Source organism: Rhinopithecus roxellana, chromosome 5 (genome assembly GCF_007565055.1).
Source record: "Rhinopithecus roxellana isolate Shanxi Qingling chromosome 5, ASM756505v1, whole genome shotgun sequence".
Taxonomy (NCBI): domain Eukaryota; kingdom Metazoa; phylum Chordata; class Mammalia; order Primates; family Cercopithecidae; genus Rhinopithecus; species Rhinopithecus roxellana.
Genome location: NC_044553.1, coordinates 75202303 through 75227508, shown reverse-complemented (window position 1 = coordinate 75227508; position 25206 = coordinate 75202303). Strand labels below are relative to the sequence as shown.

The window sequence follows — 25206 nt, the reverse complement described above, 5'->3', positions numbered from 1 at the left end:
ACTACTTTAAGTAAAATTGCAAGCCCCTCATGTCTGTGACACTTTTCCTCACCAGCCTGGTCACCAGCCTTCTCCATGTTCACCTCAGTGTGTAACCTGGGATACCTTTGGGGCCCAGAAGCTTTTGTCCCCTACACACACTCTTTCTTTTACACCAAAATCTGAATGCAGAACACTCGTGATCTGAGGAGAGAAGGTCCCACAGCTCCAGACATGCTACACCGCTTAACTCATTCAAATGGCCCGTGCATTCTCATCCTGTGTTACTTTTATTCATGACATTTCCCCTTAAACAATTCTCTTTCCTCACTCTGGTTGAGGGCTAGCCTCCTCCTTGACCTTTGCAATTCAACTCGTAAGTTACCTCTCCTGGAGAACCTTTCCTGGCTACTAACTCCTGGCCCAATCTGAAATACAGGCCTATACCCAGTGTTCCATCACACCACGCTGTATCACAATTTGTTCATTTCCTTGTTTCTCACTGTTGCTAGACTGTGAATGTTTTTGGGAGGAGAAATGACCAATAGGTGTCATTAAATACTTGTCCCCAACATTCGGCTCAGGGGCATATAGCAGTTACTTGGTAAGTATTTTGAATGTATGAGTATTTATGGAACCCATACAGGGATTTTTTTTTTTTAAATGTGTATCTCATATCTGAATGAGTGAATGTGAGTGAAAATGGCATGGTATTCAGTGTATTTGTGTTTCCTCCAGCCCCTGCATCCATCTACATGTATTATACATATACAAACGAAGAGATATGTTTTTCACATGTCGGTGTATGTGCATATGTCTATGTCTACATGTACATACATACAGTCATGTGTCACTTAACCGGGATACATTCTGAGAAGTATCTCATTAGGTGATATCATCATTGTACAAACATCATAGAGTGTACTTACACAAACATAGATGGTGTAGGTTACTTCACACCTAAACTATATGGTATAGCCTATTGCTCCTAGGTTACAAACCTGCACAGCAGGTTTCTATACTGTTACAGTCCCCAACATTATTCATTAGCATACTAAATATAGGCTGGGCGCGGTGGCTCACGCCTGTAATCGCAGCACTTTGGGAGGCCGAGGCGGGCGGATCACGAGGTCAGGAGATCAAGACCATCCTGGCTAACACAGTGAAACCCTGTCTCTACTAAAAATATAAAACAATTAGCCGGGCGTAGTGGCGGGCGCCTGTAGTCCCAGCTACTCAGGAGGCTGAGGCAGGAGAATGGTGTGAACCCGGGAGGCGGAGTTTGCAGTGAGCCGAGATCGCGCCACTGCACTCCAGCCTGGGCAGCAGAGCGAGACTCTGTCTCAAAAAAAAAAAGAATACTAAATATAATTATAGTATATTACACTACTGGCTGTACTATACTGTAACTGTATTCAGTATTCTACTGAATACTGTAGGCAGTTATAGCACAATGGTAAGCATTTGTGTATCTAAACATATCTAAACAAAGGAAAGGTAATGCTTGCACTGCAGTGTTACAAAGGCTACAGCATCACTAGGCTATCAGAATTTTTCAGCTTTATTGTAATTTTATGGCACCACTGTTTTATATGTGGTCTGTTATTGACAGAAGCATCATTATGAGGTACATGAGTGTACATATACTACAGCCAAATCCTATCGAGACACTAATATCCATACTGCACATGTTTAAGTTTCTCCCCGTTAACTGGTAATTGATTCATTTATTTAGCAAATACCCATTGAACATCTTTCACTAGATAGACATTATAGTAGATACTGGAGATTTAACCATAAGAAAAATACAGTTTCTGCCTCATGAGGGAGACAGTCAAATAATCATGAAAAGGGGAAAGGTATACAGTGCCATGACTTTGTAACAGAGGGCCTCTCATCACAAAATGGAAGGTGGAAAAGAAATCCTGATGAGACTTTTGAGCTGAGGGCGTAGTGATGACTAAGCACTGACTAGGCCCTGGTTACTAGGAAGTGGAGGAGAATGGCGTAGCAGGAGAACACCATAATGGTGGGAAGAAGTGAGCATGCTTGAGGAACGGAAAGAAGGACCACTGTGGCAGGGAGAGCAGGGTAAGGCTGGGAAGGTGGGCAAGAAGTAGTGCATGTAGGGCCTTGCGGGCCAGCTTGAAGGATCGAAGACAGCCTCTCAGAGTAATAGAGGTGCCTGCAGGTTTAAGCAGGGGACTGGCATAATGAGATTTTATAAAGGTCACTTTGACTCAGGTATGGAGAACAAATCAGAAAGAGGCAGGGTGGATGTAGGAAGAACAGTGAGGCTGAGACTATAGCAGCATGGTGGAGAGTAACGAATTCAAGTGTTCTGTAGGAGGTGAAACTGTGGGCTAGCCATGTAAACTTGGGAGACACATCCCAGATATGGTTGCTGAAATGTTTACCTGGATGACATTGTCTAGACAGAAAGCATAGCGTGGGAGGAGGAGAAGCCCTTATGCCAAACCCTAGAGAACTTGAACATTTAATGACTCAGTGTAGGAAGATGAGGCTGCACAGGAAACAGGGCAGGCAGAAGCAGGAGGAAAGCCCACAGTGGGGAACACAGAAGCTAAGGGACTAAGTGTTTTACAAAAGGAGAAGTAGTCAAGATGCGGAATCCTGCTGGGTTGTCAGTGAAGGAGATAGAAAATGAGGACACTTCTCAGTGTCACAATGGGGAGGAAGTAAATTTCAATGGGTCATGAAACAAGAAATAGGAAAAAGTGAGTGTTGCAAATTTTAAAAGACAGTTGGACTGTGAAAAGGATTAGACTATAACTTGATTTGTTTATTAAACATAAATATTAGGAATGTCAGTGATTCAAAGTTTGTGAGGTTGCTGTTATTGTTTAGCTCTTCTTAGAAACTCAAAGAATAAAGCCATGCACAGTATGTTATCTAGCCAGCCTTCCTACTGTTTGACTGTTTTAAATAGCTCAAGAATATTTTGGCTAGCATTTTACTATTCAGTATACAAAATGCTTTCTTTGCATGTTTATTTAGTCCTCACAAAATTTTATGTATCAAGAAACTAAGAGTCAGATATTAAATAACTTTTCCAGCCAAATAGGGTGTATGAAAAACTAAGATAGAATAAATGCAACTTTAAATCAAGAGTAGTTCAAAGAGGAAATTTTTCTAATGTACCAATTGTTGGAGTATATATGTAAATATATATATATAGATACACTCATATACATAGCTGTATACCACAATTAAGAATGTGCCAAAGCTATTGTTTTAATTTTCCAAAAGTTAGCACTTTTAATTTGAATGCTTTACTTGTATTTCTCTTATTAAGTTCAGTTATTTTTAGTAGGTATTTTTTTTTTTTTTTTTTTTTTTTACTTTTTTTGAGGTGGAGTTTCACTCTTATTGCCCAAGCTGGAGTGCAATGGCACAATCTAAGCTCACTGCAACCTCCACTTCCCAGGTTCAAGCAATTCTCCTACCTCAGCCTCCTGAGTAGCTGGGATTACAGGCGTGCATCACCACGCCTGGCTAATTTTGTATTTTTAGTAGACAGGGTTTCTCCATGTTGGTCAGGCTGCTCTCGAACTCCCAACCTCAGGTGATCTGCCCGCCTCAGCCTCCCAAAGTGCTGGGATCACAGGCGTGAGCCACCTCGCCCGGCCAGGTCTTTTAATAACATTTATTGTTACTTTTTGAAGATCAACTAATATGTTTAATTTCTCAATTATATGTGCATCTCAAACTCTTTTCTCACTTCTGATTCCTAGTTTAGTAATATTGTAAGTATTATAATGAAGACATAGGTGCACCTAAGATTTTTTAAATTATATACCTTATATAAAAGAAGTACAGATGAGGCATTCTTCATTTATCTGTTCATTATAGTCCCAGTTTAAGGCTGACTTTCTAATTAGCTTAGCTTTAGGCAGCTTTAGTGAGATGAAATCACATTCCACATAATTCACCCATTTAAAGTGCACGGTCTGACGACTTTTGGTGTATGAGTTGTACAACCATTGCCACAATCAATGTTTTAAAATTTTTATTACTCCAAAAGGAAAACTTTTCTCCCTTACACCCTTAGCTGTCACCTGTCTCTCTCTCCCTCTTTCTCTCCTAGTCCTCAGCCACTGCTAGTCCCACTTTGTCTCTATAGATTTGCCTACTGGGACATTTCATGTAAGTAGAATTAGAGGATATGTGATCCCTTGTGATTGGCTTTTCTTACTTAGCATGTTTTCAGTGTTCATCTATGTTGTAATATGTATTTGTACTTCGTTTGTTTTAATGGCCAAATATTTCATTCTATGTATAAAGTATGTTTTATTTATCCATCTATCAGATGATGGATGGACATTTGGATTGTTTCTGCTTCTTGGAATATACCAAAGCTCTATTCACTAAGTGTAATGTTCTTATTAGCTTTTGAGGCATAGACACTGTGTATGTGTAGATATAAAAGGCACTCGTTTGTCTAAGTCCATGTATGTAGCTCCGTTATTCTGAGATAATATTCCAACCTGGGTTCCATGTGTCTAAAGCCTGTGTTTTAACTTCAATGGATAACTGGGAATCAGGAGTTTTTTGACCACTTTAAATATAGTGTCTTGCCTTTGGATGAATAGAGTCATTAGGAGGAAAAATGTGGATATGATGTCAGGTGAATCCCCAAACCAAGGTTAAAGAAGGAGAACACCTTTGGTTACATATAGGTTTTCCACACATGGGTCATTAATGCACAGTCTGATTTGAGCTGAGAAACGTGGGCTTTGAAGGGCTGATTAGTAGAAAATGGGTCTAGCAGGTCCCTTCAAAATCTAACCTATGTCGGTGTCTCCTTGAATAGATTTTCCCTTTGCCCTCTCCCACTTATCCTCACCCTGTGATTTCCAGTAATACCACTGGCTGCTCTTTACCCTGCGCCAAGATTTAAAATACTCCTGCTATGTAGCATCAGACCTCAAGAACGTGAACTACGTACCTTTTATTGCAGGCTTCTATCATTTGTTTTTGGCTTAAATCAACTTGAAATCTCCCTTTGTGTGGCCTTTTCTATATGGCCTTATAAAAACGTGTGTACAGTAGATAGCCACAAAATAGTACCTTCTTCTCATTTGTGCCAAGCTTTAATAAGCAAATGAAAAAATATCTAATATTTTATTAATTTTAAGTATGATTTTCCCCTTTCATAGAAGTCCCTGAATTGCTGCCAGCCAAAATAAAATATTGCTGTTCTAATTTTAGTATTTTATTACATTGCATTTCATGTAATTCCTTAGTTTAAGGCCAATACCATCAGAAGAAAATTGTGCAAGTTATGCTAATATTGAGATTCTGAGTTCTGAATTTGTTTTTACATTTGTTTTGATAAAAGTGTATTTGGGGTCAGAAAGCTAAAAGGGCATTTACTGTTTCTAACCACCTCCTCCCGCCCCACCACTGCCACTGTTGAACATGTGAAAAGCACCAGGAAGCACACTAGACGGTCCTATTCTTACTAAAGGGATTAAAGTAGAATCCATGAACATGGAAGGAAATAACTTGTAGGTTTGCCTGCAGCTCGAGTTACTAGAAACAATAATTACTACATGCCGTGCCCATGAAGAAATCTTAGTAGGTGACTCATTCACTATAATGTCTGAGGGCGGAGAATTTAGTCTGTTTCTTTCACTGATGGAACCCCAATATCTGGTACAATTCATGGCATGTAGTAGGTGCTCAATAGGCATGTATTGAATTGATGGATTTATTTATTTATTTGTTTGTTTTTATTTATTTATCTTTCTTGAGACAGAGTCTCTCTCTGTCGCCCAGGCTGAGTGCAGTGGCTCGATCTCGGCTCACTGCAAGCCCCGCCTCCCAGGTTCATGCCATTCTCCTGCCTCAGCCTCCCGAGTAGCTGGGACTACAGGTGCCTGACACCTCACCCGGCTAATTTTTTATAATTTTAGTAGAGACGGGGTTTCACCATGTTAGCCAGGATGATCTCCAGACCTCATGATCCGCCTGCCTCGGCCTCCCAAAGTGCTGGGATTACAGGTGTGAGCCACCGCGCCCGGCCTAATTGATGTATTTATTGAATGGATTCCTGTATGATAAACTTCTTAACCAAGCATTCTGGGCTTTTGATCTCTGACTTCAATTTGTATCTCTCATCTAAGCCCTGTTGATATAATACAAAAAATTCTCTTCAGTCAAAAAATTCCATGTGTTGCTGCAACCATTTTCTATGGTGGTCCTTTGAGCAGAGAGCTTGTGGAAAGGACGTGGATCTTGTAAAACTGAGGAAGAGGCAGAACTGGCACAGGATTGTGGAAGGGTGGGGTAAGATTTAGGTAACCAGACAGGGAAGAAGAGAGAACTCTAGATTAGAAAAGCAGATAGGCTGATAAACCTTTCCTTTCCTCTAAAACTGTATTCTGACTTAACTAAGCCCACAGGTCCTTCAGCTCATATGAAAAGAAACAAGTTTCATATCTTTGTACCAATTGTCCACATACATTTGATTTATAAAGCAATTAAATGTATTTGATTTTTATGAATTATATCTGGGTCTTACTGCTACATTTTTCTAACCTACCTAGGCTTTTTAAGTGGCTTAATAAGCTTTATTCCCTTGTTCTTAGGGGTGAAAAACAAAAACCAGATAATTCTGACCTCAACAGCCTAATATCTGAAATCTTAAAATAGTCAAGGCCGTATCTTTCCTTACACTAAAATACTCCACAAGTGTTTAACAACTGTAAGGCAAAATACTCTCAATGTAGTCTCTGTTATTTCACTGTGTATTGGTTTTTAATATTTCATCTGCGTCTCACAATGATCACTTAGTAGTAACTAACTGCAGGAATTAATATCTTTTTAATTGCCAAAAATTGTGTAAAGAGAAAAGTAACAGAAAGAGAACCTGGGGTGACTTTGGCTTTTAACACTGCAGCTCCTGGCACAGCCTGTGCCTGAGGCAACCTTGGTCGTCTAGCAGTATCGTATGCGAGTCTTCTGGTTGGACAGTAAAGGACATTTATGGATCTGTCCATGACCTCTCTCCTTTATGCACTGCCAGTCTCCGGTGTCATCATTAATTAGCCTTCAGGTCTCGCATTTGTCTGCTAGAAAGCATCTCAGATAAGCCACGTCAACAAATTGGAACAGGCAAGCTGCCTGGCCCTCCGGGGCGCGTGGCTCTGTGGGGACCATGGGAGGGCAGCCCTCTCCTTTGATCATGTGGGGAAGTTTGATTCTAACAGGGCACGTGGGAATCCCAGCCCGTGGGGGTGCAGAGTGGACCTCGGAGCACAGCAGTGGAGCTGCTCTCGTTTGTACTGGTTTCAGTTTCTAATTTCAAAACCGCGAGGCTCAGAGGCCTCAGGGATTTCTTTCCCATTTTGCTTCGTCTTTCCCCAAGACTTTGCCTGCATTCTTCAGTGAATTCTCACAGTGGGTGGTGGAACTTCAGCACGGGAATGAAAATCATTATCCCTAAGTTCTAAACAGGAGATTTGCACTGTGGCACATTTCCGTAAATACGGTGCCCAGCATCTGTGGCGAATAATCCCCAGCCATGACTCTCTTGCTGTTCTGACTTCGACATGTTTCCCAACCAATTTTACTAAATCATAAAAATAACAAATAATATTTATGAGCCTGCTTGCCTGTGCCAGGTATTCTGCAGATCACTGTGTATGTATTATCTTAATGACCATATCGTGCCTATGTTGCGGGGGGTCCCCATTTCGCAGATGAGAAAAACAAGCCACAGCCCACCTGAGCCCTAGTGGGTCTCGATCCAAGCGCAAGCTCTTTACCACCCCCATGATATGGCCTCATAAAATTTAAGCAATTTGATGGGCACTGCATGGACTCTGTCACCACATCTAGCACGAAGGGAGAGCTGCAGTGATCAACCCTGTGAATTCAGGCAAAAGCAAAAGTATTGCTTTTGTAATTGGGGAAACAAGCCCTGCCTGCAGCTCTGCTTTCACCGGGGAGGAGTAACCTTGAAGGAATTGTTGTCAGGCCTTCGATTATATCCTATTAGTAAATTACAGGCATGTTTTATCCTATTTTTATGGAAAACAATTCTATATAAATGAAATTGTTGGAGTTTGAATATAGTAGAGGGTTAATTAAATTTTTTTTTTTTTTTTTTGAGACGGAGTCTCACTCTGTTGCCCAGGCTGGAGTGCAGTGGCGTAATCTCGGCTCATTGCAAGCTCTGTTTCCCGGGTTCACACCATTCTCCTGCCTCAGCCTCCCGAGTAACTGGGACTACAGGCACCGCCAGCACGCCCAGCTAATTTTTTTTTTTTTTTTTTTTTTTTTGGTATTTTTAGTAGAGACAGGGTTTCACCGTGTTAGCCAGGATAGTCTCAATCTCCTGACCTCGTGATCCGCCCACCTCGGCCTCCCAAAGTGTTGGGATTACAGGTGTGAGCCACCGCGCCTGGCCTAATTAAATAAGGAACTCTTCCCAGTTTATATTGTGGGAAATTCTAGCCTTTCTTTAACTGTATTCTCAGAATCATAACTGGAAATAGGAAACTTTATGTGGCCACAGATGTTCATTAAGAAATGCTGATTCCTTAAAGCAGATGTCTTTCCTGTTTCCCTGCCTGCCTTCGGAACTACCCAGTCAGGATAATCATCTTTGTTACCTTGCTTATGACTCATGGGGTGAGGTGGTAGATGTTTCTGGGGGTCTTTAAAATACACTCAACCCTTTGAGATCATCTTGGGACACCTCATCGTGTTTGAGGAGTACAGAGACGGTGACCCCTTGGTGCACCACCCTCCTGGAAAGCAGGGGAAGGAAGAGACGAGACAAGCAGTTCACATTGCGTCTCTGGAAAGCCCACTTGGAGTCTGGGTCAACATTGCTAATATGTATGTATGTATATTTTTTAGACAGGGTCTCACCCTGTGAGACTAGGCTGGAGGACAGCGGTGTGGTCATGGCTTATTGCAGTGTCGACCTCCATGGGTTGAGGGGATCCTCCCACCTCTGCCTCCTGAATACCTGGGACCACAGGTGCACACCCCCATGCCCAGCCAATTTTTGTATTTTTTGTATAAACAGGGTTTCACCACTTTGGCCAAGCTTGTCTCAGATTCTTGGGCTCAAGCGATCCATCTGCCTTGGCTTTCCAAAGTGTTGGTATTAGAGGAGTGAGCCACTGTGCCAGGCCAACATTGCTAATTTTATTTAAACTTCCCTACACGTGAGAATCTAGTTAAGATGAAGAAACCTTTTTCCTTCATCTGCTTTTCCCTTTCTCCCTTTCTTCCCTTTCTTTCTTTCCTTTCTTCCTTTCCTTTTTCTTCCTTCCTTCTCTCTCTCTCTTTCTCTCCCTTCTTTCCTTCCTTCCTTCTTCCCTTTCCTTTTTTCCCTTTTCCTTCCTTCCTTCCTCTTTTTCTTTCTCTGTCTCTCTCTTTCTCTCTCTGTCTCCCTTCTTTCCTTTCTTCCTCCCTCCTTTCCTTTTCTTTCCTTCCTTCCTTTCATTCTTTCTTTCCTTCCTTTCTTGTCTGTCGGTCTCGGTCTGTTGCCCAGACCAGAGTACAGTGGTATGACACTGCAGCCTCTATCTCCTGGGCTGAAACAACCCTCCCACATCAGCCTCCCATGTAGCTGGGTCTACAGGCACGCATCATCATGCCTGGCTAACTGAAAAAAATTTTTTGAAAGACAAGGTCTCACTGTATTGCCAGACTGGTCTTGAACTCCTGGCCTCAAGTGATCCTCCCACCTAGGCCTCCCAAAGCACTGGGATTACAGGTGCGAACCACGACATTCAGTCAAGATAAGGAGATCTGATGCTGTGGCCAGGTACATGGAGCTCTCTAGAGAAGTTTGGGAAGAAGTAAATGAATCCTGCACGATGACTTCTCAGGGATTAATTGATAGACTTTTACATAAATACATATAATTAAAGGTAAAACATAGACACTATGCAGAAGGTAATAGAGATGTTTGAAAGATGCAAAAACGTTGGATTGAAAAATGCTTTATGGCAATGTTGACATCTCAGAGAAGCTTTTCAGGATGAACAGGACTTTGTCAGATATTGTTGAAAGTATGTATGGCGTGAGAGCAGAGCAGAGAACCACATGAATGAAGACATGGAGCTGGGAATGCCGAATAATATAATTGGAACACATTGAACAGCTTTGGTTTGCTTAGTCAAATACATGTGGGAAATAGAGCTGAAATATGCCATAATGGAAAAGGCCTTAAATCCAAGGCCCTGAAGTTTGAATTTAATTGAATTCGCACTGAGAACCCATTAATAGTTTTATCTTCTTTTGTACCTTTCCCCCTTTGTTTTCAGGGGACAAGATTGCCTTATAATTTATAGAGGCTAGAGAAAACTTAGCAAGCTTCAAATTTAACTCTTGATCTCCTCTATCTCTTAAAAGAACGTAATCCAACAAGATGCTTCCCCACTATTCTCTATCTCAGAAATGGCACTTCCAGCAACTTATTGTTCACCCCTTTACCTTTCCATCTGCTTCAACCCTACCTTGACTGAATCAGCAAGACCTATTTGTTACACCTGCAAAATATATCTCAGCTCTGTCTACTCTCTCGCTCCTTGGATACCACTCTAACACAAAGTGTCCTATTTTGAGAAAAGAATGGTAGTGGGAAGGACTTACTTACAGTTTGGCCACAGATCCATCTACTTCAAAAGAGGTGAAGGGTAATCTCATAATAGCAGAGAAGTTATAAAGTAGCTATTGCAGAGAGGACAATAAAGCTTACAAAGAAAGGAAAAAGCGTGGGAAAAATGAATGTTTTACATGATTATTTGACTGGATTTACAGAATTTGTTCTAGTTGTTTCAAGGCAAGATTTGTATTTTTTCAATAAGATAAGTCATTTAAAAAATTAGTCTTTGCATCCCAATGGACGGGATTTTCTAGATAGCCTTGGAATGGTTGTCGGAATAGCTAATAGTAGATATTCTAGATAGCTCTATAAAAACTCTTACAAAGAAACAATGTCAATAGATGGAGCCTGAATTTAGGTACCCTGTCCTGTGATCTAGCATCCCTGTATCATGAGAAATCCCTAGATACCTCTGAGAATGTAGGTGATTCTGACCTTGACTCAGAAAATGACAAAGAGTTCCCTCAAATTGCTTTCATTTTCAGCACTGTTTTATAGTCCCCAGAGTTGTCTAGGATTTCTGCAATCTAGTTGGCAATATTGCACATGAAAAGTGTCAGATAACTAATTTCAGAGAACATTTAAGTGGTGTCTTTTGCATTTTCTTTATTTCTGACCTGACATGTTTATTGCTTTGCCTGCAGTATAAGTTCTGAGATGCTAGTTTTAAATATGCCAAATTATTGGATGGGAATTTCCCAATGTAAATAAAGATTTCCTTCCCAACCTCCTTCTTCCAAAATGCCTTACCTGTGTGTTTATAAATTCTTCCAAGATCTGTAGTATATGTCTCTCTGTTGTGTGAACCTGGTGGCATGATATCTTTATGGTGAAAATCCAGTGCTTTATTAATAGGCTTTTGGACAAGAACATACCTAATTTCCAGCCATAGTCAACAGATAAAAGTGATCATGACTCAGCTCTAGCTTTGTAGAAATGAAACCTTTCTTTTCCCAGTGCATGCTGTAACATAGGAACCTTCAGGAGATGCCTCTTGCCTGAGTTAACCGTCTTTTGTGATGGTGAACTATGAATATTGTGGTTACCATGTAGCCAAATCATAACTATCCAATAAGTAGATCATTTTTAAAAAGTCAAGTCACCTCAGACTTGGATTATCAAAAAGTACTCTATTACAAATTTTAGATTGTCTATCTGAAGTAAATTATATAAAATTATTTCCCATGTGTTAATAGAGGATTAAAAGGAAGGATAGGGGAATGGGAAGCATGAAGAACAGACAGGGTCCTCCCCAACCTGGGCTTAGTTCTCATGCTGGGATGCGTGTGTCACCCTGGCCAATCACTAGGTTGGTATCTAGACAACTTGGATGCCTGAGAATTTCTGCAATGTCTTTTTCACGTTCTTCTTTTGGAGTATGAATCTGAAGAGGGCTGGCGCCCTTAATTTCGTGAGACTAATCCTCAAGTAGTTTTTGCCTCTCTTCATCTTTGGGAGAACACAAGCAGATTACTTTACGTATCCCAGGTCAGAGACTTCTCTGGATCTCTAGAAGAAAAATGGAAGGATTTTACATTGCCCTGTTCCTCAAGAGTTGTGTAGAATGAACTAATTATTTTTGTTGGTTTGTTTATTATTTCTGGTTTTTCTTCCCCTCCCCATTCCAACCCTGGAATTTGGACAAGCGGTGATTGACAAGGAATGTGCACAATTGATACTCAAGTGCATAGCACAGTGCCTGGCCCATAGCAGGAGCTCAGCAAATACGTGTTCCTGAGTAAGTCTAATTCTAAATTTCTCTTCACAGCAAGTGAGAAACAGATGGTGGTGGTGTGCAAGGAGTCCCCAAAGGAGTATCTCCAGCCTTTCAAGGACAAACTAGAGGAGTTCTTCCAAAAAGGTAGGAAGCTTTGTCAGCAGCACATACACACGGCCCTGAAACATCCTTCATTCCATGAATCTTTTCTCTGAGACCCATGGCCGCTTGCATCCTGGCTGACCACAGGCAGCTCTGGTGAGTTCATTAGCCCATCTCTCCACGATGGTTACATACTCACGGTAAAGTTGTCCTATAGCTTTTGTGTCACCTTTCAAATCCATTTTAATATTTTAAATTCTTGAATGTTACTCTGGCTTTTTGTAAATTCTCTGAGGACAAACTTTTTTTGTCTTTTCATGGAGCTCAAGGAATTTCTCAGCCCATGTTCACCAACAAACGACATACATGTAAGGCAGATGCAGTTATGCGTTTCACATTTGTGGTCAACCTGGACAGGTGGGTGGTGATCACCCTCCTGGTTTTATGAGTGTAGCAATTTGGAAACTTGTGTTATATTTTCCGTTCCTTTTCAGATAGGAAAATTAGGGCCAAATGAATGTCATCCATCAATCACTTGCTACCTATCAGCCCTCTGGGGTTGATCAGCGGAAGTGATATGCATGAGACTCCACACTTTCTTTGAAGTCTTAACAGATTTCCTTCCTTTACAGTTTTGGCATGAGTAGGGAACTTCTGTTGATCAGGGTTAGTGAACATGGAAGTAGCACGTCTTTTAGATAATTCCTGTTCTAGATGTAAAACAAAAATAAGTGTGGGCTTGTTGAAGACAGCTTATTTCCTTGCTGGAAAGCTAGAGGAAACACACATAGGAGCCTTTGAGGATATCTCAACATCCTCTTTCTATTACTGAGTAAGGCCACATGTTACCACACCATCAACAAAAGACTGTGAAGCAGGGTGAATGCATAAAGTGTGGCCAGACCAGCTTGAGAATTAGCAGGGAAATTCTCAGTCTGTGAGTCAGAGGAACTCCATTCCAGCTGCTGCTCCGTTGGTGCAGAGACCATTGCTCCTTTGTCCATGATGAAAGGTTGTCTGTATTGAAGTAGGAGAAGTCAGATTTCTCTCTCAGCCATTACAGGACCTCATATATGATGGAAGAAATGCTGTCAGGCAAAGAACCATCTTGAGAGCAAAGATACCAATACTTGCGTGCTGTGTGACTATAGGAGATGGGTTTTATAAGTGACTTATCAAAAAATGCATTGCTATGTAATTATACTGTGTAAATATAACCTAAGTAGCCTGAAGAAAAGCATGAGATACTTCCTTTTGCTGACCCCAGTTAATAGTGTCTGCTGTTTACATATGTAGAATTAACTTGAAATGAGGCTCATGTGTACTTGGATTCCATCTTTATTTGTAGTTGCTATTCTATTTCTAGAAAATTTTGCCATATGTATGTCAGGGTACTATCTGCCTGCATGCTGTAATGCCCTTAGAATCCTGCCTCTGCAAAGCAGCTAGCTTATATCGTGAATTTTATTTTTTTTGTTGAAAAGACATAAATACGATTAGATTTAAAACCTTCAGAATCTTCTTTGGTACCTTGGAAAAGGAATTTGCAAATCCCCATTTGGGATAATGTGTTAGCCTCTTCTCTACTAGGGCTCCCAAGACAATTCTGGTCTATTCAGAGAAAGGGAATTTATATGAGGGAAACTGGATCTTACGTCAGGGAAGTACGGGCATGGCCATAGTAAGCTGTTCTAAGAAAGTCCTAGAACAGTGGTTCTCAACTCTCTTGCATACTAGAATCACTTGGGAGATTTTTAAAAATCTTGATACCCAGGCGCAACTCTAGACCCATCATCAGCATCTCTCAGGGTGGGACCAGGCATCAGATTTTCCTTTTTTTTTTTTAAACTCTCCAGGTAATTCCAGTGTGGAACCCAGATTGACAGTCAATACTGTCTAGCTTACTTCACCTTTTAATGTGTATTCAAAGATTTATTCTGAGCCTGCTATATGTTAGGCTCTATGATAGAGACTGAGAGTACTAAGATTAATTGTATACCCCTACACCCTGTCCCGGAGTATCTTAGTGGGAAAAGATCTATAGTTGAATACAATCAGCACCCCCCCCCTTTTTTTTTTTTTTTTGAGATGGAGTTTTGCTCTTATTGACCAGGCTGGAGTGCAATGGCGCGATCTCGGCTCACTGCAACCTCCTTCCTCCAGGGTTCAAGCGATTCTCCTGCCTCAGCCTGCCGAGTAGCTGGGATTACAGGTGCCCACCACCACGCCCGGCTAATTTTTGTATTTTTAGTAGAGACAGAGTTTCACTATGTTGGCCAGGCTGGTCTTGAACTCCTGACCTCAGACAGTCCACCCGCCTCGGCCTCCCAAAGAGCTGGGATAACAGGTGTGAGCCACCGAGCCCAGCCAGTCATCTCCTCTTTAACCAACAGATGAGGTAAAAGTGACATTAGGAATAACATCAAATCATGCTTAAAACAAAACCACCCAAAACAAGACATAAATTGAATGTGAAGGAAACATTACCATTCTATTTAAAAATTTAAGAATATAAAAATATATATACTATTGTAGGAATCTTAAACATTCCCAGTATTGTATGGTAGAAAAGTCTACTGTTGAAATAGCTTGTTATGATTATTTCATTACTTAACTCATTTTGTCAAAAAAACAGTCTAGACTTGTGCTGTTCGATGTGGCAGACACTAGCCACATGTGGCTTTTGAGCAGCTGAAATGTGGCTAATCCAGACTGAGATGTCTTACAAGGGTAAAACACACATGGGGTTTTGAAGACTCGGCAGAAAAAACATGTAAAATATTTTATTGCTGATTTTTTTATACTGATTACATGGTAAACTGGTAACATTTTAGATATGTTAAATAAATAAAACATTATTCATTTATAGGTAAGTTAATAAATATGTTAATAACCTGACAAAATATATTAGCTAAATTATATTTCTTCTACTTTTTGAGTGTGGCTACTAGAAAATCTAAATTATATTCGTAGTTCACATTATATTTCTACCAGAAGGTGCTAGTCTGGAGGCATGTTCCATGGGCTTTCCTCAGCTCATTCGTACACTTTCTTCTCATTTTCGCTCTACCTTCTCAGCTTGAATCCTAAGTTACTGGAATGCAGAATTTCACAAGCTAGCCCCCTGTCCACTCTGGGCCTGGCCCTTGTTTGGCTCTCAAGTGGGGCTACTTAACCAAAGGAGGTAACAGCATGCTACTTGATCAGGCTATTACCTCTGTGGTTCTGAAATGTATGGTTTAGGGTCTGTGGTTAAGAAATACATTATAGTTCACAGCAATATGCTATGATATAGGGGCTGGGTTTTTGCCAAATTGCAATATATACAAATGGAGTATCTCCTCGCTGCTGTTTGGAGTTCCAAATAGTAGTTCCTTTATTACATAGATATTTCACTGATTCATAGAAAATGTAGGATTTTCCATTTGCCACAAATATGCACTATTCACCATAGATAATCAAATTTCTATGACAGTTGTCATACAGTTTAAGTATAGTATTTCATCTAATATGCTATTTATTGTAAGAAATACCATTATTCCATGTACTACTAAGAAAAATTGCTGCCATAAGCCACAGCATATAGACGCTTAAGATGTACCCAAATATCAGAGGCTCTAAAATATGAAAATTCTATCAATTTTGGAGTTGGTGTAATGTGGTACTGTAATTAGGCATATAGAATCAGAAAGGAAGAATGCCCAACACTTTTAGGTAAGACTTTCAGCAAAGGAGATATTTTTGTTCAGACGTGAAAAAGAACAAAATAATAATGATGACAATGATGTTAACATTTACTGAGTGCCTCTATCTGCTAGGTACCATGGGGAACAAATCGCCTTTTTACTTAGTCACCATGACAGTCCTTTGAAGTGAGTACTATTACCGCCCTGCTATACAGATGAGGAAATTGAGGATTAGAAATTCTCAGCAGACAGGCTACAAAGGGCATTCCAGGCAGAGGAAAACACTGCAAGTCTCAGAAGGATGAAAGACATGATGTGTTTGGAAAATGGCAAGCAACTTGGTGTGGCTAGATCACAAGGCATATGAGAAGAACCCAAGACCAAAAAAGAGATAAGAGTCACAATATGACTTGCTAAAGAATCTGAACTTTATCTGACAGGCAGCAGATAATATTGGAAAATAATGTGTACAGGAGTGACATGATGATGTTGGATTTGTTTGTATTTGTTTTGGTTTGTGCCGTTTTTTTGTGGGGGTATATCACTTTGCTTTTTGTTGTTGCTGAGAAATATAACTAACAGTAATATGCAAAAAGGTTGAACAAGTAACAGACTAATGCCATTGCAAAAGCAATGGCAAAGCCGAGGAAGGAGGATCACTTGAGGCCAGGAGTTTGAAACCAGCCTGGGCAACAAAGTGAGACCCCATCTCTACAAAAATTAGTTGGAAGTGGTGGCACCTGTAGCCTCAGCTACTTGGGAGGCTGAGGTGGGAGGATTGCTTGAGCCCCAGACTTCAAGGCTACAGTGACTATGATTACACTACTGTGCTCCAGCCTTAGCAAGAGAGCAAGACGCTGTCTCTAAAACAAAACAAAACAAAGCAATGACAGTAAAAATAAGAAGGAAAAGACATAATTGTAAACAGTAAAGGACTGTTTTAGGCATTACAGGACAGAATATTAAATTGGATGTACAAAATGAAACAGAGGAGAATAGGGTAACTCCTTTTTCTTGCTTGCATAACTGGCTGGATACTGATAAGGAAGACTAGATTTGAGATGGAAGACAGTGAGGTCGACGTTAGACGTGTTAACTTTGTACATATGAGACACGCAGGTAGAGATGCTGGGCTCATGGGAGACAGCTAGATGAGACTCTAAAGGTAGCAGTTCAAGTCATAGGAATGAATGAGATGGCCCGAAGAGAAGGGTGTAGAATGAGACGATACGTGAAGTATCAGAGTATCTGAGCACAGGGTATTATATAATAAATGTAACTGAGAAAAGATACTTCTGTACTTCCATAGCACAGCTTATACAGAGCATTTTGCAAGGAAGCTAATTCTCTATTAGGAGTCTTATCACTCATAAAGTTTTAAGCAATTGTGTTCTTTATGCCTGAGAAGTCACATGCATTGTGACTCAGGATTATTTTTACATCAGCTGCAATTCAGCTCTAAGAATCATGATGATTTAATTTTTCTTCTGTAAATCATATCCTGTTGCCACACTCAAATGGAAATGATGCATTTATCCTTATGTCTTTTATCATTCTTCCCTTCTCAGAATGCCCTTATATAGTGTTATTTGACAAAACTGTGATACTTTTTCTTAATGAATTTCATTTTCTGAGAATTGAGTGTAATTTTAATGACACCACTTGGTGGGGTTGCAAACTCCATGATATCCATGCCTTTTTTTTCTTATGTGTCTTTTTTCTTTTCCACACTAGGCTCTTGTTGAAGCTGGTTTATGGCTCAGTTCAGAATAACCTTGTGCAGGCATTTTGTGAGCTCCTGCTTTCCCACCCTCAGATCAAACGTGGTCATAATGATATGGCCTTCAAAAATGTGATGCTCACATTAAAAGTTCCCATAAACATGGCAGGGATCCTATAATTAAAAGAAGGCGCAGAGCAACCGATTAGATCCCAGGTATAGATCTTGTAGGTGGTCTTTTCATGCTGTTAAATTGGTCATTTGTATTTATAGCTTTAGCAGGGAGGGCTGGAACCTAAACTGGCTCTTATCCCAGCACTCTCCCACACTTGGCCTTATCTCATTCTCCATTAATTTCACTTGGCATCCATGAATGGAGCCAAATTCTAAATGATTCTGCCTGAACCATTCTAGCCCCAGTCTGTGAAACTATTTTCTGAGTTTCTTTGACCAACTGAGATTAGAGATATTCTTTTTTGTTTGTTTGTTTGTTTGTTTGAGACGGAGTCTCGCTCTGTCGCCCAGGCTGGAGTGCAGTGGCACGATCTCAGCTCACTGCAAGCTCCGCCTCCTGGGTTCCTGCCATTCTCCTGCCTCAGCCTTCTGAGTAGCTGGGACTACAGGCGCCTGCCGCCACGCCCGGCTAGATTAGAGATATTCTTAATATCAAAAATTGTTTTAGTTTACCTGTGTAACAAACCTTCACATGTACCCCCAAACCTAAAACAAAAGTTAAAAAAAAAAAAAACTGTTTTCTAGTAAAAAAATAAATTTACCAGACTTAAATAAACAAAAGCAATAATTCTGATTTTCTACATTGAATGCAAAAGGAATGATATAAACAGATAAGTATTCCATGACAGCTGGGACTGTGTCTGTTTTGTCCTGTTCACTTACTTGTCCCAACATAATATAGGCTCAGCCTGTCCCATGATATGTGTTAATAAGTATTTGTTGAATTTATGAACAAACAACTTAAATTGTGTAAAGTACCTGGAGGCTACTTTTTCCCCCTCTTTGGGTTTTCTGTTTGAATCCTTTCAGAATTGCTGAATCGTCCCAGAATCTGGAGAGGTACATTTTTGGTCAATAATACATTTCTGTGATCAGACCTCCTGGATATAGAATCATCTTTCTATGTTGGGCATATGCATATAATCTATTCTTAGTAAATACTTTGGTCAGATTAGATTGACAAAGGCCATACTTAAATCTCTAAGTTGCAAAATAAGAGCAGGTTATTATGTAATTTCTTCACTTCAACCCCCAGAAATGTAGAAACAAAACTATCTGAATCACCATATTCAACCACTAAGGTTACAGAGATCAGGAAAGGTCAGTAATCTGAACAGTGTAACCTGTGAGGGAAATAATTTTGCCATTCTTTACAAAGCTTGTGGAAAGAAGAAATATGGCTGGAGAACATGCACTCTGCATGAGCCAAAATGGGTTCTCGTATACCCCACTGCTACTCAAGAAGATACCAACAGTCGTGGTTCCAAAGATCATCAGATGGCCAAGAATTAAGATAATCTCTTGTGACTTCCGGATCACTTAAGTAACAGAGCAGTAATCCATGGAAGATGAAGAAAGCTATTTGGCTAGGTGTGGTGGCTCAGGCCTGTAATCCCTGCACTTTGAGAGGCCAAGGCGGGCGGATCACCTGAGGTCAGGAGTTCAAAACCAGCCTGGCCAACATGACGAAACCCCATCTCTACTAAAAATACAGAACTTAGCCGGGCATGGTGGTATGCACCTGTACTCCCAGCTGCTCTGGAGGCTGAGACAGGCGAATTGCTTGAACCCGGGAAGCAGAAGTTACAGTGAGCCAGGATCATACCACTGCATTCCAGCCTGGGCCATAGAGTGAGACTCCTCCAAAAAAAAAAAAAAAAAAAGCTATTTTATCAGAGATCTATTAAGTAGGCTTTTATCTAAAAGGGCTAGAGGGGATTTTTTTTTTTTTCCAGAAATTCCTACAAAGAGCTTATGGCTTCCCCCTGAAGTCAGTTTCTAATGACCATCCAGTAATGGAGTTGTTAAATTATGGTATTTCCATACAATGGAATACTAAGCATCTGTTTAAAAAAAAAAAAAAAAAAAGTCTATATGTATTGACCTGGAAGGATCCCTAATGTATATGTTTAAGTGGATAAAAACAAGGGTCAGAAGAGTAGTTATGTTATTATTGGGTATATTATTTATCATTCAGATAAAAGATGAAGCAAAAAATGAATGCTACCTAACAGTGAGAACAAATAAGAACTAACCTAAGACTGACTGAGCGCGGTGGCTCACGCATGTAATCCCAGCACTTTGGGAGGCTGAGGCAGGCGGATCACGAGGTCAGGAGATCGAGACCATCCTGGCTAACACGGTGAAACCCCGTGTCTACTAAAAATAAAATCTAAAAAAAAATAGCTGGACGTGGTGGTGAGCACCTGTAGTCCCGGTACTTGGGAGGCTGAGGCAGGAGAATGGTGTGAACCTGGGAGGCAGAGCTTGCAATAAGCCGAGATCGCACCACTGCACTCCAGCCTAGGCAACAGAGCAAGACTCCGTCTAAAAAAAAAAACTAACCTAAGATGGATATTCAGCTGGTCCTCACCATAACACCCATACAGGTTGCCTGTTCTGTTAATTAGCACCTAAGTTATTAGTAAATATTTAGATTGTTACCCCTAAAACTAATCAAACAGGTTCATTGCTGCAGCAGGTAGAAAATAGGCAGATGAGGTTCATAGGTGTATGCAGATTTTTCATAAATTTGGGGGTTTTAACCAATGAATACCTCTTAAATATTAAACAAAAAATTTTTTTGAACAACTAACTTTCAGTACTTTGCACTTCACATTTTTCCTCCAAGATTCTGCTTTCTGTTCATTGCTTCCCCATTATTATACCAACTGGGGTCCCTTAGCCACCCGAACCTAGAATTGGAAACCAAATGGTCTTACTCACAGCCTCATTACTTTCCTTCGATGCTGGACCGGACAACTTAAAAGGAAATCTGAGGGTCCGTTATGGAGCCAGATCTATGAGCTAGTGCCTTGGTTTCTTCCCTGTGGCTCCCTTCTTTAACATCACTCTGGATAGCTCTATCCAATGGAATCCTCCCAGTCAATGAGAAAATGCATGGAAATGTTTAAAGGCATTGAGAGCTCAAGACAGTCCAGTCACACACACACACACACACACACACACACACACGCACACACACACATGCATACACATGAATCTGCTGGAGCCCCTCAGTTCTTTCTCCTTGACTTGGATTGACTTCACTTATTTTGCTCATGGTTCCATCATCACTTCAGTTTCAGGCATCACACTTCAGTGATGTTATTATTAGGTATGTAACATGAACCCTAATTCACATTATGGTCAAGAAGTGGTCAAGAAGAAGCCTGTAGTATGTAGGGTGTTTTACCTATTCCTCATCTTTTTTTTCTTATTGCTGTAATCCTGTTCTTTGTTTCATTTGGGATCTTGATTACACGGGTGCTTCAATGTACACTCTTATGAATATACCAAAGTGAGAGAGTAAAGATCTTCTCTCATATTACCCTGACACAGACCATCCTTTAAACCTAATCACAAACGTAGAAACAAATCTCAGTCATTTATATCTTGGGATCATTGTCAGGATCTGACCTCTTCCATGGGTATTTGCATTTTAGGCCTTAACTCTTAATTTTTTAAAGAGTTTGTCTCCTGTTTTTCTGGAACTCCTGACCTCAAGTGATCCATCCGCCCCAGCCTCCCAAAGTGCTGGGATTACAGGTGTGAGCCACCGCGCCCAGCCTTGTCTCCTGTTTTTAAACGCTGTGTCAGAACGACATGCAAGTAGAAGAGAGATGGTAGTGGTTGTGTTTGGAGATAAGATACTATTTGTCAAATAAGTATCATTAACTCTTACAGGGTCTTTCCTAGAGCAGCAGCAGATATTTACACACACACACACACAGACACACACACCTACATCTTTCCAACCTTATGGAACCAGATTATTTGCTTGCTTTGGTAGAACAGGGGACTGTACCTTAAACTGATTTTTACGACTCCGAGTAAGGCCCTTACCCGTGTAAGAATTAAAGTGTTACTAAGGACAACCTCATGGTGGTGTTCTTGGGTAATCTCTTCATTTCCCTTTCATCATGGCAGAATCCAAGATAGTCTGATGAGACTCTGGAGCCGCAGTTGCATTAGCCTCTTTCTGATGACTGGAAATGTCCCCAGGTAGAAGGAGGGGATGGAGCCAAGTCAGTCAGGCTCTTTCTTTCTATGTACAGACCTTGTTGTCCACTTGTAAATTCACCCTTTTCACATTTCATTAGTTTGTTTTGGAAGAACTGGGAGGAGACTAAGTTGTGTTTCCCCGAAGAAGAGTTTTAGTAACCTCTGAAGTCTTAGTCATGATACTGAGCCATGTTCTGATTATCTCTTACTATCGTGACTACATATGTACTTTTTGCTTTAAAAAGGGTTTTTAAATATAAATATCTGTTTTATTTTCTTTAAGCAATACTTTTTCCTTTTTTAAAAAATTTACTTTAAATTCTGGGATACATATGCAGAATGTGCAGGTTTGTTACATAGGGATCCGTGTGCCGTGGTGGTTTGCTGCACCTATCAACCCGTCATCTGGGTTTCAAGCCCTGCATGCTTTAGGTGTTTGTCCTAATGCTCTCCCTCCCCTTGCCCCCCACCCCCCAACAGGCCTCAGTGTGTCCCCTCCCTGTGTCCATGTGTTGTCATTGTTCAACTCCCACTTATGGGTGAGAACATGCAGTGTTTGATTTTCTGTTCCTGTGTTAGTTTGCTGAGGATGATGGTTTCCAGCTTCATCTATGTCCCTGCCAAGGACATGAACTCATGCTTGTTTTGGGCTGCATACTATTCCATGGTGAATATGTGCCACATTTTCTTTATCCAGTCTGTCATCAGTGGGCATTTGGGTTGGTTCCAAGTCTTTGCTATTGTAAATAGTGCTGCAGTAAACATATGTATGCATGCGTCTTTATAGCAGAATGATTTATAATCCTTTGGGTGTATACTTAATAATGGGATTGCTGGGTCAAATGGTATTTCTGGTTCTAGATCCTTGAGGAATTGCCACTGTCTTTCACAATGGTTGAACTAATTTACATTCCCACCAACAGTGTAAAAGTGTTCCTATTTCTCCACATCCCCACCAGCACCTATTTTTTCTTGACTTTTTAATGGCCCTTCTGACTAGTGGGAGATGGTATCTCATTGTGGTTTTGATTTGCATTTCTCTAATGATCAGTGATGTTGACCTTGTTTTCATGTTTGTTGGTCACATAAATGTCTTCTTTTGAGAATTGTCTGTTCATCTCCTTTGCCCACTTTTTGATGGTGTTGTTTGTTTCTTGTAAATTTGTTTAAGTTCCTTGTAGATTCTGGATACTAGGCCTCTGTCATATGGGTAGATTGCAAAATTTTCTCCCATTCTGTAGGTTGCCTGTTCACTCTGACACTAGTTTCTTTTGTTGTGCAGAAGCTGTTTAATTAGATTAAGCAATACTTTTTTCTACATACATACAACTTTTGTTATTTTAGTAAGAATACTTAGCATGAATTCTACCGTGTTAACAAATTCTTAAGTGTGCAATACAGTCTTCGTAACGATAGGCACAATAAAATGTTGTGTTTTTAAGTGTTCTGAATATAGGGAGAGAGCTTTGTGCTTGAAGGCAGAAGACCTAGGTTTGAACACTGGGTTCATCACTTAACCTTTCTGTGTGATTTTGCAAAGGATTTTAAGTTCTGGGGGCCTTTTTTTTCTTGTCTGTAAAATGGGAATAGTAATAAATACCTAGTCCACGGTGTCATTATGAAGATGAAATTAGATAACATAGGAGGCCGGGCACGGTGGCTCAAGCCTGTAATCCCAGCACTTTGGGAGGCCGAGACGGGTGGATCACGAGGTCAGGAGATCAAGACCATCCTGGCTAACACGGTGAAACCCCATCTCTACTAAAAAATACAAAAAAACTAGCCGGGCGTGGTGGCGGGCGCCTGTAGTCCCAGCTACTCGGGAGGCTGAGGCAGGAGAATGGCGTAAACCCAGGAGGCGGAGCTTGCAGTGAGCTGAGATCCGGCCACTGCACTCCAGCCTGGGCGACAGAGCGAGACTCCGTCTCAAAAAAAAAAAAAAGGAAACCACCATATAAACTATAAAGCTTTAATAAATACAATATGTTATGTTTAAGGCATTCTTATCCCACTTTGACTCTCTGTGAGAAACACCCATATACTGAACATTTTCCTCCTGAATTTTTAGTTCTGGTGTGTGGAGGGGAGGACTGGGGAGCATACTACTTGACTTGAACAGGTGTGTAGCACTTCATTTAATTTTGCAGCAATCCTTTGAAACTGATTTTTTTTCATTCCTAACTTTCCAGATAAGAAAACTGAATCTGAGGGACGTGGGAACTTACTCAAGGTCAGGGTGAGCTCAATCCCAGCGTCATTACTGTGCCCTGCTGCTGACCTAGAGAACCACGTAGTTTATCTGAGTCCCAGGACCCAATGGGTATATAGAAATAAGCATTTTTGTTTCACCATCTAAAGAAGAAAAGTATCAAAATAGCAGATTTGCCTTAACCTTGGGTAACAGCTTAACCTCAAAGATTCCTTTTCTGAGGTCTTAGTAGAGGTCCTCTTTTACCTTTCCCAACGATAACAACAAAGTTTCCATTGTAATGAGTAAAGAATTGCAGTGACAAGCATTTAAGTATTTTATGGAATCAGTATTGAGCTCTGCATCTTGCATAATGGTTGTTCTCATGATAAATTGCTTCACGTAATTGTTGGCCTAGCCACCACTTTCTCTTTGGGTTCTTGACAGCTATGGCAAGGTTTTCATCAGTGATTGATCAAAGGTGCTATCACATGACTTCTCTTTAATTTATACAGTTATTGTCTTCTTCATAATGGAAGAGCTTAACACCTGTATTGCCTTCGGGGAGTTATTGTGCATAATACCTGTTACATAATACATAGTTTTGTAGACAATGTCCAGTTTTGGAAAGATCTTTTCATTCTTTCAAATAATACAGGTCTGTTTCTTCTGCTGAATTCATTTGGCCTTAAATGAATTGTGGCAGCTCTAGTAGGAACCCAGGACTAATGTATGTCGAGCAGTTAACACAGAACCTGGCACTATATGTATCAGCCGCTGCTGCTGTTAATGTCATTTTGTCAAACCTTATCAGATGCTTCAGATAGTGGGTCTCAGAAAAGTTAACCACAGAAGTTTTACTTACCCAGTGGTGCAAATAGCAGTGGTTCCAAGTTCAAGTGGCAAATAATTATTTACTAC

At 40.5% G+C, this 25206-nt stretch overlaps 1 protein-coding gene across 2 annotated transcripts in view; it reads left to right on the top strand.

The window, feature by feature from the left end:
• The window catches only part of FMN1 (formin 1), a 419587-nt gene that overhangs the window by 324397 nt on the left and 69984 nt on the right, over positions 1–25206 (top strand). For both annotated transcript variants that reach the window (XM_030931576.1, XM_030931577.1), the window contains one exon: positions 12402–12494. In XM_030931576.1, the coding sequence (XP_030787436.1) occupies positions 12402–12494 (93 nt within the window). The remainder of the gene's footprint in view (positions 1–12401; positions 12495–25206) is intronic.